Source organism: Biomphalaria glabrata, chromosome 13, assembly GCF_947242115.1.
Source record: "Biomphalaria glabrata chromosome 13, xgBioGlab47.1, whole genome shotgun sequence".
In the NCBI taxonomy this organism is placed as follows: domain Eukaryota; kingdom Metazoa; phylum Mollusca; class Gastropoda; family Planorbidae; genus Biomphalaria; species Biomphalaria glabrata.
Genome location: NC_074723.1, coordinates 34,517,781 through 34,531,967, shown reverse-complemented (window position 1 = coordinate 34,531,967; position 14,187 = coordinate 34,517,781). Strand labels below are relative to the sequence as shown.

The window sequence follows — 14,187 nt, the reverse complement described above, 5'->3', positions numbered from 1 at the left end:
TTATGTTAATAGTTAGCTCTCCATTATATTAATAGTTAGCTCCCCATTATGTTAATAGTTAACTCTCCATTATATTAATAGGTAACTCTCCATTATATTAATAGGTAACTCCCCATTATATTAATAGGTAACTCCCCATTATATTAATAGTTAGCTCCCCATTATGTTAATAGTTAGCTCCCCATTATGTTAATAGTTAACTCTCCATTATATTAATAGTTAGCTCCCCATTATATTAATAGTTAGCTCCCCATTATGTTAATAGTTAACTCCCCATTATATTAATAGGTAACTCCCCATTATATTAATAGGTAACTCCCCATTATATTAATAGGTAACTCCCCATTATATTAATAGTTAGCTCCCCATTATGTTAATAGTTAGCTCTCCATTATGTTAATAGGTAACTCCCCATTATATTAATAGGTAACTCCCCATTATATTAATAGTTAGCTCCCCATTATGTTAATAGTTAACTCCCCATTATATTAATAGGTAACTCCCCATTATATTAATAGGTAACTCCCCATTATATTAATAGGTAACTCCCCATTATATTAATAGTTAGCTCCCCATTATGTTAATAGTTAGCTCTCCATTATGTTAATAGGTAACTCCCCATTATATTAATAGTTAGCTCCCCATTATGTTAATAGTTAACTCTCCATTATATTAATAGGTAACTCCCCATTATATTAATAGTTAGCTCCCCATTATGTTAATAGTTAGCTCTCCATTATGTTAATAGGTAACTCCCCATTATATTAATAGTTAGCTCCCCATTATGTTAATAGTTAACTCTCCATTATATTAATAGGTAACTCCCCATTATATTAATAGTTAGCTCCCCATTATGTTAATAGTTAGCTCTCCATTATATTAATAGGTAACTCCCCATTATATTAATAGTTAGCTCCCCATTATGTTAATAGTTAACTCTCCATTATGTTAATAGGTAACTCCCCATTATATTAATAGGTAACTCCCCATTATATTAATAGTTAGCTCCCCATTATGTTAATAGTTAACTCCCCATTATATTAATAGGTAACTCCCCATTATATTAATAGGTAACTCCCCATTATATTAATAGGTAACTCCCCATTATATTAATAGGTAACTCCCCATTATGTTAATAGGTAACTCCCCATTATGTTAATAGTTAGCTCTCCATTATGTTAATAGGTAACTCCCCATTATATTAATAGTTAGCTCCCCATTATGTTAATAGTTAGCTCTCCATTATATTAATAGGTAACTCCCCATTATATTAATAGTTAGCTCCCCATTATGTTAATAGTTAACTCTCCATTATGTTAATAGGTAACTCCCCATTATATTAATAGGTAACTCCCCATTATATTAATAGTTAGCTCCCCATTATGTTAATAGTTAACTCCCCATTATATTAATAGGTAACTCCCCATTATATTAATAGGTAACTCCCCATTATATTAATAGGTAACTCCCCATTATATTAATAGTTAGCTCCCCATTATGTTAATAGTTAACTCTCCATTATGTTAATAGGTAACTCCCCATTATATTAATAGGTAACTCCCCATTATATTAATAGTTAGCTCCCCATTATGTTAATAGTTAACTCCCCATTATATTAATAGGTAACTCCCCATTATATTAATAGGTAACTCCCCATTATATTAATAGGTAACTCCCCATTATATTAATAGGTAACTCCCCATTATGTTAATAGGTAACTCCCCATTATGTTAATAGTTAGCTCTCCATTATGTTAATAGGTAACTCCCCATTATATTAATAGTTAGCTCCCCATTATGTTAATAGTTAGCTCTCCATTATATTAATAGGTAACTCCCCATTATATTAATAGTTAGCTCCCCATTATGTTAATAGTTAACTCTCCATTATGTTAATAGGTAACTCCCCATTATATTAATAGGTAACTCCCCATTATATTAATAGTTAGCTCCCCATTATGTTAATAGTTAACTCCCCATTATATTAATAGGTAACTCCCCATTATATTAATAGGTAACTCCCCATTATATTAATAGGTAACTCCCCATTATATTAATAGGTAACTCCCCATTATATTAATAGGTAACTCCCCATTATATTAATAGGTAACTCCCCATTATATTAATAGTTAGCTCCCCATTATGTTAATAGTTAGCTCTCCATTATGTTAATAGGTAACTCCCCATTATATTAATAGTTAGCTCCCCATTATGTTAATAGTTAACTCTCCATTATGTTAATAGGTAACTCCCCATTATATTAATAGTTAGCTCCCCATTATGTTAATAGTTAACTCCCCATTATGTTAATATTTAACTCCCCATTATGTTAATAGGTAACTCCCCATTATGTTAATAGTTAACTCTCCATTATATTAATAGTTAACTCCCCATTATATTAATAGTTAGCTCCCCATTATGTTAATAGTTAACTCCCCATTATGTTAATAGTTAACTCCCCAATATGTCAATAGGTAACTCCCCATTAAGTTAATAGTTAACTCCCCATCATGTTAATAATTTACTCCCCTTTATGTTAATATTTAACTCCCCATTATGTTAATAGGTAACTCCCCATTATGTTAAATGTTAACTCCCCATTATGTTAAAAGTTAACTCCCCATTATGTTAATAGGTAACTCCCCATTACGTTAATAGTTAACTCCCCATTATGTTAATAGTTAACTCCTCAATATGTTAATAGTTAACTCCCCATTATGTTAATATTTAACTCCCCATTATGTTAATAGGTAACTCCCCATTATGTTAATAGTTAACTCCCTATTATGTTAATAGTTAACTCCTCAATATGTTAATAGTTAACTGCCCATTATGTTAATAGTTAACTCCTCAATATGTTAATAGTTAACTCTACATTATGTTAATAGTTAACTCCCCATTATGCCACATGAAAATGGCGGGAAGTTTTAAGAATCTAAACTTTGATAATTGTATCTTTTAAATTTAAAAAGTTCCATGACACAAATTTGGGGTTCGATCCCACTCCGTTCGGCTAAATTAGAGCAAATATAAAGGTGATTGGTTTTCATGTTGTTGTTGCAGGTAGTTGAATTGTAGCACCCAAACTGCTGGTAGACAACTAAACTTGTATTTTAACTTGTAAAACTTTAAATAACTTTAATCAATTATTTGTGAGCAATGCAAACATAACTTTAAATTACAATAGAGACGAATTTAACTCGAGATAAAATGAAATAAATGTAGTAGACTTTAGTAAAAATATAAAATAGTATTTTGAACAAAATTTAACTCATTACTAAACACGTCTTTTCACTCTAGCATTCTGGAGTGGTGTGCCGTACCCAAGACAGCTTACGTCATTGCCGCCAATCTTGCACCATTCACACTACAAAGCCACCAACCAATCGCTAGCTTCTTCTCAGCGTCACCATAGACACACACAAACACACACTATAACACATTTATAATGTAAGAGTGGCAATTGGAAAAAAAGAACTGTAAATTTTGTGTCATGATATGGAATAAGATTTTCATTTTCACTTTTGGTCTTTATGGTTTATTTATTAGTAATTTGTTGTTTTTGTTTTGCATTAGTAAGTTATTATATCGTGTAGCGGTGTAGCGTATAGTAAGTTTACACATTTTATGATAGTTTCCAAGTGCGTCTCTAAGTCTTAGAGAGACATATTTATTTAATCATTACAATTCATGCCAGTTGTGAGTGGGCGATATTTTTACATTATCTCTTGATAAACAAATTATTTAGTTTTTTCATTTGTATTCGGCATTTGTTTTCCTGTTAGTCTTAAATGTGTGTCCCGCTGTGTGTCCCGCTGTGTGTCCCGCTGTGTGTCCCGCTGTGTGTCCCGCTGTGTGTCCCACTGTGTTTCCCGCTGTGTGTCCCGCTGTGTGTCCCGCTGTATGTCCGGCTGTGTGTGTCCCGCTGTGTGTCCCGCTGTGTGTCTCGCTGTGTGTCCCGCTGTGTGTCCCGCTGTGTGTCCCGCTGTGTGTTCAGAGAGTCTCTTTCGAAACCCGGCGATATGCAGATAAAGACAATAATAAACACAATATTTTATTTTGATATCTAAATTTGAATTTCAAAATTATATTAACACTATATTTTATAAAAATAGATCTTATTTGCTTCCTTATATTTGATTATATTTCAAAACTTCTTTCAATCAAAGGCTCACATCTTTATCCACTATCTGCTAGAGTGAGAACAAATACATTTAAAGAATTCAAGTCTGTCAGTGTCAAAGTTCAACTTTCAGATGTCGGCGCTGAGGCCGGGGCCTCAACAGCTTCATCCGTCGTCTCCTGTGCTATTGAGTGTATCAGCCGTGAGTCTACGTGTTACAGCTTCTTGTATGACTCAACAACAAAAACCTGCACTCTAGGTAAATCTAACATCAGTGGTGTCCAAACTATGGCCCGTGTATCATATCCGGTCCTTGGGGCTTTACTAACCGGCCCATAAAATATTTTGCCCATAGGGAGTAAGTCGTATACTATCGGTTCTATGGACCCATAGCGTGTTTTCCTAATAATGGAGCCCATGACACATTTGTTGGAAATTAAGGTCCTCCAGTTTTCAACTACAGTAGAATGTTATTTATCCGGACGCCAGTCGTCCGAAAAGTCAGATATCCGGGCTACCTTGTTTCTGTGATTTGTTTATTTTGTTTTTACGGTATCTAAGTTTCTATTACCGCTACATTGCTCACTGATCTGCGTTTATTCTGTCTCGTAGCACATGCTTCTGGATCACGCGTCACAAGTTGACGGATTCAGGGCCGGCCTTAGTTAATTGGATGGCCTAGGCCAGCGGTTCTCAACCTTTTATGCTCTTTTTTACAATCCCCCACTCGGCCGCGACCGCACACACACAATAGAAGAGTAATCCATTTTTTCAATGGTCTTTGGCGACCCCTGGCAAATCGTCAATCGACCCCTAAGGGGGTCGCGACCCACAAGTTGAGAACCCCTGGCCTAGGCGAAGTGAATGGGATGGCTCCGGAGGTAATAGAAAAACAAAAAATTAAGACCAAAAATATGTAATGTAATGATGTAACTATTTTAAATCAACAAATAGGTTAGTCAAATTGATATAGATCTAGTGCAGTTAGGGTGAATGACCTTCGTAAACCAAGGTTAACCCTAAATGAAGTAGAAAAACAAAAAATTAAGACCCAAAAATATGTAATTAATTGAAAGCTATCCTGAAACTATTTTGAAATCAACAATTAAGTTAATCAAAGTCATATAGAAATAGTCCACAAGTGAAAATATCGTTCGTGGACGAATCATGATCACTAGATTAGAAAAAATGTTTAAACCTTTCACCAAAAAGAAGCAACAAAGTTCCTCTAACATATGTAATCTAACAAGTAGATCTAAATATTCGTGAATACACCTTGAATTATGGTAGAGACTTAGAGTTAGGCTAGTAGACATGGAACAACAGAGTCCACTTGTCACCACCTTGCGTATGAATCAACATTTCATCCATCTTTTGACATTTTTTCTATGCCAGGCCCAAACCAATCGGAGGCCCTTGGCGGCTGCCTAGTTTGTGTATGCCTAAAGCCGGCGCTGACTGATTTAAAGCTTGAAGGGCAGCGAAGTATTGGGGTGGCTGTGTAGAGAAGTGTCATGCAATGCGCGAAACATGGATTTATCCACCTGGAACGTTATATTGCTGGTGAAATAGACTGTTTCTAATCAAGTCTCTATTCTCTTCGTTTGTGAATCAGTCTTTAAATGTGATACCCAAGATGCTTCAGTAGCATCTCAATTCCATTGCTACGATCCTCCTCTCTAGCTCTGCAGTCAGCGTCCAAGACTCACGAGCATATAAGAATGTGGCCATGACCAGGGAGCGCATCAGTCTGATTTCTGTGCCTTTTTTTCTTCCATATTATATTAAGTTTATTGATCGATGTGTGTACTTTTGATCAGGGAGCGGTTTTGCTAGTGCTTCTGTGGAAAGCGCAATTCGGGCCAGTAGTTCAGGTTTGGTTTCCTCATCTGGTTCCCTCATCTGGTTCCCTCGTCTGAGACGATAGCAAGGAGGTATTTAAAACTACTAACCCTTGTCAGCATTTGACATCCAATGCTGATGCCCTCCCCCTGTTGACTATTGGTCTGAATTTGTAATTAGTTTTTTTTTGGCATTTAAATTTTCTTTATTTAGTTAATCAGTTACATTACTTTTATATAACATGCAGGATCGTTCCTCGTTCTCTCCGAGAATCTAGGCGACTCAATGAGAGGGACATTCTACTACGTTCCTGGAACTTTTTGTGACAACACTCAAGTCAACTTTACAGTCAGGTCCAGTGTCACTTTCAGTTCATGCTTGTGGATATCTAACGATTCACTCAGCTACCAAAATGCTACAGAAAAATGCAGAGGTACAAGAAGCATTATTTAGTGTATACGTCACACACTTGTATCTATGCATAACATACACAATACATTCAATATTATTCAATATAATCTCCTCATTTGAGGTTGAAGATAAGCACACTCTGGCTGAGTGGTTAAGCGCTTGGTTTCCGAACCTGGGGTCCTGGGTTCGAATCTTGGTGTGAAGTCAGGGATTTTGAATTTCGGGATTTTTAGGGCCCCCAGAGTTTATCCGATTCTAATGGGACCTGACTTTAGGCGATTGGTCGTTGTGCTGGCCACATGAAAACCTGCTCGTTAACCGTTGGCCAAAGAAACAGATGACCTACACATCATCTGCAAGGTCTGAAAGGGCGACTTACTATTTCATTGAACTCGGAGTTTGTATTTAGAGATATCTTTGTCTCTGGCTATTCTTCTTATCTAATAGCTAGAGAAACCAAGATACAGGGCTTCGTGCCTTGAGGAGCGATCTAGCTAGCATACATACAATTATATATATATATATATATATTGTAGTAACTCCAGTGGCGGCCTACTGATACACACGACTCAGGCCAATCACACAGGTCAACGGGTCAACGGCTGTCGATAGACAAGGGACATTACTGCTAGTTCATGCAAATATGAACCATGTTGTGGTCATGTGATCGAGAGCCTTCACGGACTAGCGACAGTGTGTTAAAAAGGACAGTTGAGTCCAGTACAGCAAAGCAGTAAGGACTGTGTGGTACCTTTGAGTCTTCGAGAATGTAGCTGTACGAGCTAGACACTAGTAGTGTTAGTTAGGCAGTTCTGTTAAGTTCATAAAAGCATTTGAATTTGATGTAGCCAATTGTGTTGAATTGGCTGTCGATGTATTTGTAATTAACCCCACCACTTTGTTACTTGAAGCTCTTGTTGTCAAGTTCTTGTCTTAGATGTGCTGTTGTGTTGTTAAGTAGTGTTGGCAGAAGGCCTGGTAGACAAGATCGTAACAATATATATATATTAACTTTTAAAACCTTTTTTGTTTTTATCCATGTATTTCTATCCTCATGTTACAATGCCGTAAAATGTCCTTGAATGTCGTAATATATTGTACAATGTCGTAAAATGTCCTAGAGGACAAAATGTTACTTTTAACTAGGATTTGAACAAGATCTTCGGATTAGAGACTTAGTGTTTTACCAAAAGTCCTCACAAACTTTTTGAACATGATGCCTTTGAAGGAAATGTCTGTACAGGCTACAAACTTTAAGATGACGCTTTCTTTATTTCATGTATTTATATCTGGCAAGCGTGGTCGAGATGCTAAGTGCGCTTGAACTTGGCTTGTCTTGGCTACCTAGAAGGGGGCTCGAGGTTCGATACCCGACTGCCTAAAGGCAGCACGGAAAACCAACTCCTAGATACCCCCTCCCCCCACCGGTCCACAAATGAGATTGGACCAAAGCGCTCTGAGCATGCTATAAGCATGAAAGTAGCGCTATATAAAGCTATAATAATAATCTAATTTTAAAGTAGATCAAGCAAACAGGAAATATTCGGGGCTACTTCTTTTCACTCTACTAAGAAGTACGTCTGTAATTTCTAAGATAAGATGAGATAGACACATGATAATAAAAGGAGCTTCGCCCTCAATAAACAACGTGCATAGCCTAGCAAGTATTTCAACGAAGCGAAGCATGAGTATAAAGGATACTACAATTAATGGGCCAGGAATGTGTGTAGGAAATCGTCATAAAGTCTAGGCTTCAATTTTCTAATTAAAGCTTTTTTTTTAAACAAATCTCAAAACAAATCGACGGGCGTAGCCGGTGGGTATAGCTTGTTTTTATCATCTATGTAATTAGTCAATTTGTTTTAAAAATCTTTGAAAGAATATCTTTTTTTTTAAGCACTTGGTGCCTCAATGTACACGATAAGAGTCAAAGAAAAACTTGACATATTGACCGACGCTGCACAGGAGTACCCGGCAGGTCTATACCCTTGGATCGGGCTAGATGATATTCAACAAGAAAATGTCTTCAGATGGTCGGACGACAATTCTATTTTAAACGTCAGTTGGACTATTTGGCAACAAGGTAATGTTCTAGTTAGTCTTGGCTAACAATACATCTCTACTGTGTGTTGCTCTCAAAGCCACATAGGCTTAAGTCGCATTAATTGGACGTGTGAACATTCCCTTTTGTTCTTAAATACTTTTTTCGGTATTTATCCCATATGTTGTTTTTTTTTTAGATTGTAGTACCAGACAGCTAGTCCAATTTAGCGTTTGTCAGGTTGTAGCGCCAGACAGTCTTACTAATATTTTGATAGTTTTTAGCTCCAGACAGCTAGTCTAGCTAAACCTTTGTAAGGTTTTAGCTCCAGAAAGCTAGTCTAGCTAAACCTTTGTAAGGTTTTAGCTCCAGACAGCTAGTCTAGCTAAACCTTTGTAAGGTTTTAGCTCCAGAAAGCTAGTCTAGCTAAACCTTTGTAAGGTTTCAGCTCCAGACAGCTAGTCTAGCTAAACCTTTGTAAGGTTTTAGCTCCAGAAAGCTAGTCTAGCTAAACCTTTGTAAGGTTTCAGCTCCAGACAGCTCGTCTAACTAAACCTTTGTACGGTTTTAGCTCCAGAAAGCTAGTCTAACTAAACCTTTGTAAGGTTTTAGCTCCAGACAGCTAGTCTAACTAAACCTTTGTATGGTTTTAGCTCCAGACAGCTAGTCTAACTAAACCTTTGTAAGGTTTTAGCTCCAGAAATCTAGTCTAACTAAACCTTTGCAAGGTTTTAACTCCAGACAGCTAGTCCAACTAAACCTTTGTACGGTTTTAGCTCCAGACAGCTAGTCTAACTAAACCTTTGTACGGTTTTAGCTCCAGACAGCTAGTCTAACTAAATATTTGTAAGGTTTTAACTCCAGACAGCTAGTTCAACTAAACCTTTGTACGGTTTTAGCTCCAGACAGCTAGTCTAACTAAATATTTGTAAGGTTTTAGCTCCAGACAGCTAGTCTAACTAAACCTTTGTACGGTTTTAGCTCCAGACAGCTAGTCTAGCTAAACCTTTGTACGGTTTTAGCTCCAGACAGCTAGTCTAGCTAAACCTTTGTAAGGTTTTAGCTCCAGACAGCTAGTCTAGCTAGCATCCATCTGGTGTATCCTTTCCATGAACCGACAACACAAATAATATTATGCATATATTTTATTAAACGAGATCATTTCATTGCGCTGTTCAGCTCAGCAGATTCAATTTGTTCATTCTCTTCGCTTGTAACACAGATTACTTTTACTATTGACTTGGCAACAGTAATGTCAATCTATGCACTCTAAGACATTTTATTTATTTTTCTAATTTAATTCAATAACTATCTTTTTTTTAAATATTATTTTCTTAGGTGTTCCATTTTATCGCCACCATATTTCTGTCTCTCGCTATCTCTTTTTTTTTTCTATAATAGGCCTACAAAATTTTATTGTCTAAGAGAATGTAAACGTAAGCCTCAAAGTGGAAACAAAGAGCAGATAACTGTGTCCAAGTTTTAGTTTTTAAAATCTCCAATTACTATTAACTCTTTCTCTCCGTAATTATTTTTCTCGTTCTGATTGTATTATTCGTTTTACTTATTTGTATTTCACTCTCCTGTTAGGATTAAACCCCAATAACGGTTTTGTTTCTCATCAGAAAAAGCTATATCTGGTACTGAAGTACAGGAGAATACATGCTCTTTCTACACTACACAAATTAAAGTTTATAAGTCCAAAAATCAATGAAGTTTAATAGAAGCCGAATGAATGTTGGCATCGTCAATTAGGAGAGAAAGAGTTAATCCCTGAGCTCATGCAGGACAGCAAGGGATGGCATCGGGCTGGTTTCAAACTCGGGAGCATCATGACGACACGTCGAAGCGCATACCACACAACCAATTAATATGCTTTAACCCTTTCTCTCCGTATTTATTTTCGTTATTTATTTTGCACATTTGTATTCAACAATCATGTTATGTTTATTCTTCAATAACTTTTTTTTGTTTGTCATCAGAAAATGTTAAATTTGGGATCAAATAATACGGCTAGGCATGCTATCTTTACACTACACAAATTAACGTTTTTTAATCCAAAAATCAATTAAGTTCGATGGGGTCAAATCAACGTTGGCATCGTCAATAAGAAGAGAAAGAGTTAAATATATAAATCAAATTGTAAGGCTAGACTCTACTTTTTTTTAACAAAATATTTCCCTTTTTTCTTTCTCGTTTTCATATTTCCCATAATTCCACATATTTCCCATAATTCCACATATTTCCCATAATTCCACAAATTTCCCATAATTCCACATATTTCCCATAATTCCACATATTTCCCATAATTCCACATATTTCCCATAATTCCACATATTTCCCATAATTCCACATATTTCCCATAATTCCACATATTTCCCATAATTCCACATATTTCCCATAATTCCACATATTTCCCATAATTCCACATATTTCCTTCCGTTTCCAGACCAACCAAACAATGATGGCAACCAGGACTGTGTCTACTATTCTTCATCTCATCAATTAATCAACGATTGGGATTGTAACGACAGTTTCAACTATGTGTGTGAAATGATTCCATCTTTCACTTAAATGGAATCTCCGATTGAAATGAACCCGCGTATGCTATTGTGTACGCGAGACCTCAAATTGTACTAACCAATTGTAACTATGTAAAGAAAAACATTTACAAAAATAAATATTTGGGTTATTCAACGATATCCAACATGCAACGAAGGAAAGATGTTTCACTGATCATGCGCTAATTATGATGTGATTACTATGTTATGAGTGTGTTCCTTGATGATATAGAGTATTTCGTACAAGTAATCTACTTCAATTAAATCTCAATTCAGCGTGGCTAAATAACTTTGTTTCCGGTAGAATGTGTGTCACCCAGATGGCCATGCACTCGGAAGTCCTTATCGCATTGTTTCTTGTTCTCTGTGTGGTGTAGAACAATGTTAATACAATTAATTTTCTCGGGAAAAATAACAACTGTTCTTCAATTTATTCGCTCTACAAGACTACAACATGAAAGCAAAACTTTCTGTCGGGTGTAACAGATAGTTTGTAACATTAAATTTTGACGACTGTCACCGCCGAAGTTTTAGTAACTTTGTTTTGTTGTCTTTTTGTGTTGTGTACAAGATTATTGATGTCACTTCAGAGTGGACCTCATTCACCAGTCGTAAATAAACAACTTTTAGTCACGTGATCATATTGATAAAAAAACGGGGAAAAAAACTGTCACGTGACATCCACTGTATATTAAAATTAGATTGTAATTTGTATAGAAGAGATAGAGAACCACGTGGCAAAATGTTGTTTGTTTACGATTTGGTGAGTGGGGTCAATTACCGAATAAAATATAGCAGTCAGGAAATGGTAAAGAAAACTTTAAAAAAAAAATCATATTTAGATTGGATTAATTTTATTTTATTTTCCCCACTTACTAGGCGGTGTGTCGTACAGATTGAACTGACGGTTTGTAACTTGGTGTCAGAAGTGATGAATGATAAAGTATATTAATAGGCTACATTATACAATAATTATATCACTTATAACACTTTCCTTTTTGTTTTTCCAGCGCCGTAAACAATCAGTTGGATCAGTGCACAGGCATAAACCAAATTAAAAGTGCATCTTATCGAAACAAGTGTTAGAATGAGGAGAGTGTCCCTAATGTTAAGCTCTATGGCAGTGATTCGGCCCGCGACGTGCTTTCATCCGGCCCGCCGAAACGTCGGCACAAAAATATAGAAAATCCTCCCTCCCCCTAAAAACATGTTCAAAATTTATTTATCTTTACCTAGGTTTGGGTAGTCACTTTTTTCTAACGGATTACTACCAAGGCATTTAACATTTGTGCGTTCATGAAATAGTACACTACTATAGAATCTACTAGGAAAAGTGAACGGATCTTTACCTTTTTTTGTAGAACATGATACCATTGCTAGCCAACATATTTGTTTATATAAAGAAAGTCTGAGGCTGTTTTCAAAAAAAAAAAAAAGAATAACAAAATATAAACAAAACTTACGCCATTTGTTTGAAGTGTCAAGAGAAAATGCAACTCTCCCAATACTTCAATGTAAGTACTAGATCCAAGGTTTGAAATAAAATAGTTTCAGGTCAATTTCATTTCTCTTTTAATCTTTTCTATCATGTGGCCCGCGACACTAGTGTTGAACTTAAAATGGCCCGCAGATTGAATTAGATTGGGCATCACTGCTCTATGGCATTGGGTTCAAAATCTTATTCTTATATACTGGAAAAGACCCCAGGAAGTAAAATGTAATGTAAAGTACCTCTTTCAGACCTTGCTATCTATGGCGCGTATCATGTAAATGCCAGCAAACAAATGACAGGTTGGGTGGACTCAGGGGCGTCCCCCAAAAAAAAATAAATTACCGAGATTCGAACTCGAGACCTGTTATGAAGTGCGTGTGTGTTTGTTTCTATGGTAACGCTGGGTAGATGGTAGCTATTGGTTGTGAATGATGCAAAGTAGTTGGCATTGTGGTCATTGTTCCTAGTTAGGACAGACGACTCCAGAACGTGAGACTTAATTGTCATGTTATTGTAGTGAGCTAGATTTTGTTACAAAAATATTATTACTAAAGTCTACTTCAGTTATTTTGTTGCTTATCTACTTTATTTTGTCTATATTTTAATAAAAGGTATATTTAGTCTTGTTCACCAAGAAATAATTGAACTTATTTCAAGTTTTATTAGCTAAGACACAGTACGCATACAGCGGTTTAGCTGTCTACCAGCAGTTTGACGCTACCGTCAACAACAAGACCCTTCGTTTCGACAGCTAACCACTTTATCACTCGGCCACCACGCCCTCCCTCACCCCTCAGGATGTAATGTATGACTAACTATGCCTGCACAGCTTGTGGAAATGAAGAAATGTTTTTTTAGGGGATTGATAAATTTACCAAGGTACATAGATATTCAATCATTATAGTGGCACTGACTACAAAGTGTATCTATCTTACAGTGACGTCTTGCACTCAAAGGGAGGTAATGGAATGTAAAAAGGAGAGTACCTAAAGAATTCCTTCATGACTTGAAAACTATCATGCAATTACACAGCACATAACTAGCTACCCGCAGAACGATATACTTTTATTATGCTGAACAGGCAACATATTTCTCTATATTGATATCAATAAGTTTAAACTATTTCAAACACAAAACAAGCAAAGGCATTATAGCGCTTTTGGATATTTAAACCTACACACAGCATATGTACATGCAAACATCACAAAACCAATCAATGAAATTTCCATTCTCTGGCGCTAATAAAGCATAATTTAGTATACATATATAAACGACACTTAAATGTACATTGAAAAACTTTTTTTTAGATTATGGTATAAGAAAACTTGTAACATCAATGTATCATCATGATTGGATCACAAAGTATTATACTTACACTTATTAATTTCTGTTGCTGAGATGCTTTGATGTTTCAACTTTATAAATATGTTTTTTTACTACAAAACTTCAATATTTTTTGACCTTCTTAAAGGTCTGTATCCTATCTCTAATACTGTTAACTTAAAGACTGGTTCATGGGTAGATACAGAATCATAACAATACAAATATAAGCTTAAAATAACCTTTTTCTTCTCCCCTTATCCCTGAGTCTTTTGAACCTTTGGGGCTCTACACATGATCTGTCGACCGTCTTTTCCATTTCTGTCTGTTTTTTTTGTTGTTTTTTTTGCCTTGACTATAATCTCTTTCAATGACTGGGTCGTTCATTATTTAATGTT

The 14,187-nt window shown here is 35.8% G+C and overlaps 1 protein-coding gene across 2 annotated transcripts in view; it reads left to right on the top strand.

Moving 5' to 3' along the window:
• The window catches only part of LOC106061491 (perlucin-like protein), a 79,080-nt gene extending 67,983 nt beyond the window's left edge, over window positions 1-11,097 (top strand). For both annotated transcript variants that reach the window (XM_056009132.1, XM_056009131.1), the window contains exons 3-6: window positions 4,169-4,381; window positions 6,212-6,397; window positions 8,273-8,458; window positions 10,866-11,097. In XM_056009132.1, coding sequence (XP_055865107.1) covers window positions 4,169-4,381; window positions 6,212-6,397; window positions 8,273-8,458; window positions 10,866-10,990 — 710 coding nt within the window. In that variant the 3' untranslated portion in view covers window positions 10,991-11,097. The remainder of the gene's footprint in view (window positions 1-4,168; window positions 4,382-6,211; window positions 6,398-8,272; window positions 8,459-10,865) is intronic.
• Window positions 11,098-14,187: the final 3,090 nt, after the last annotated feature.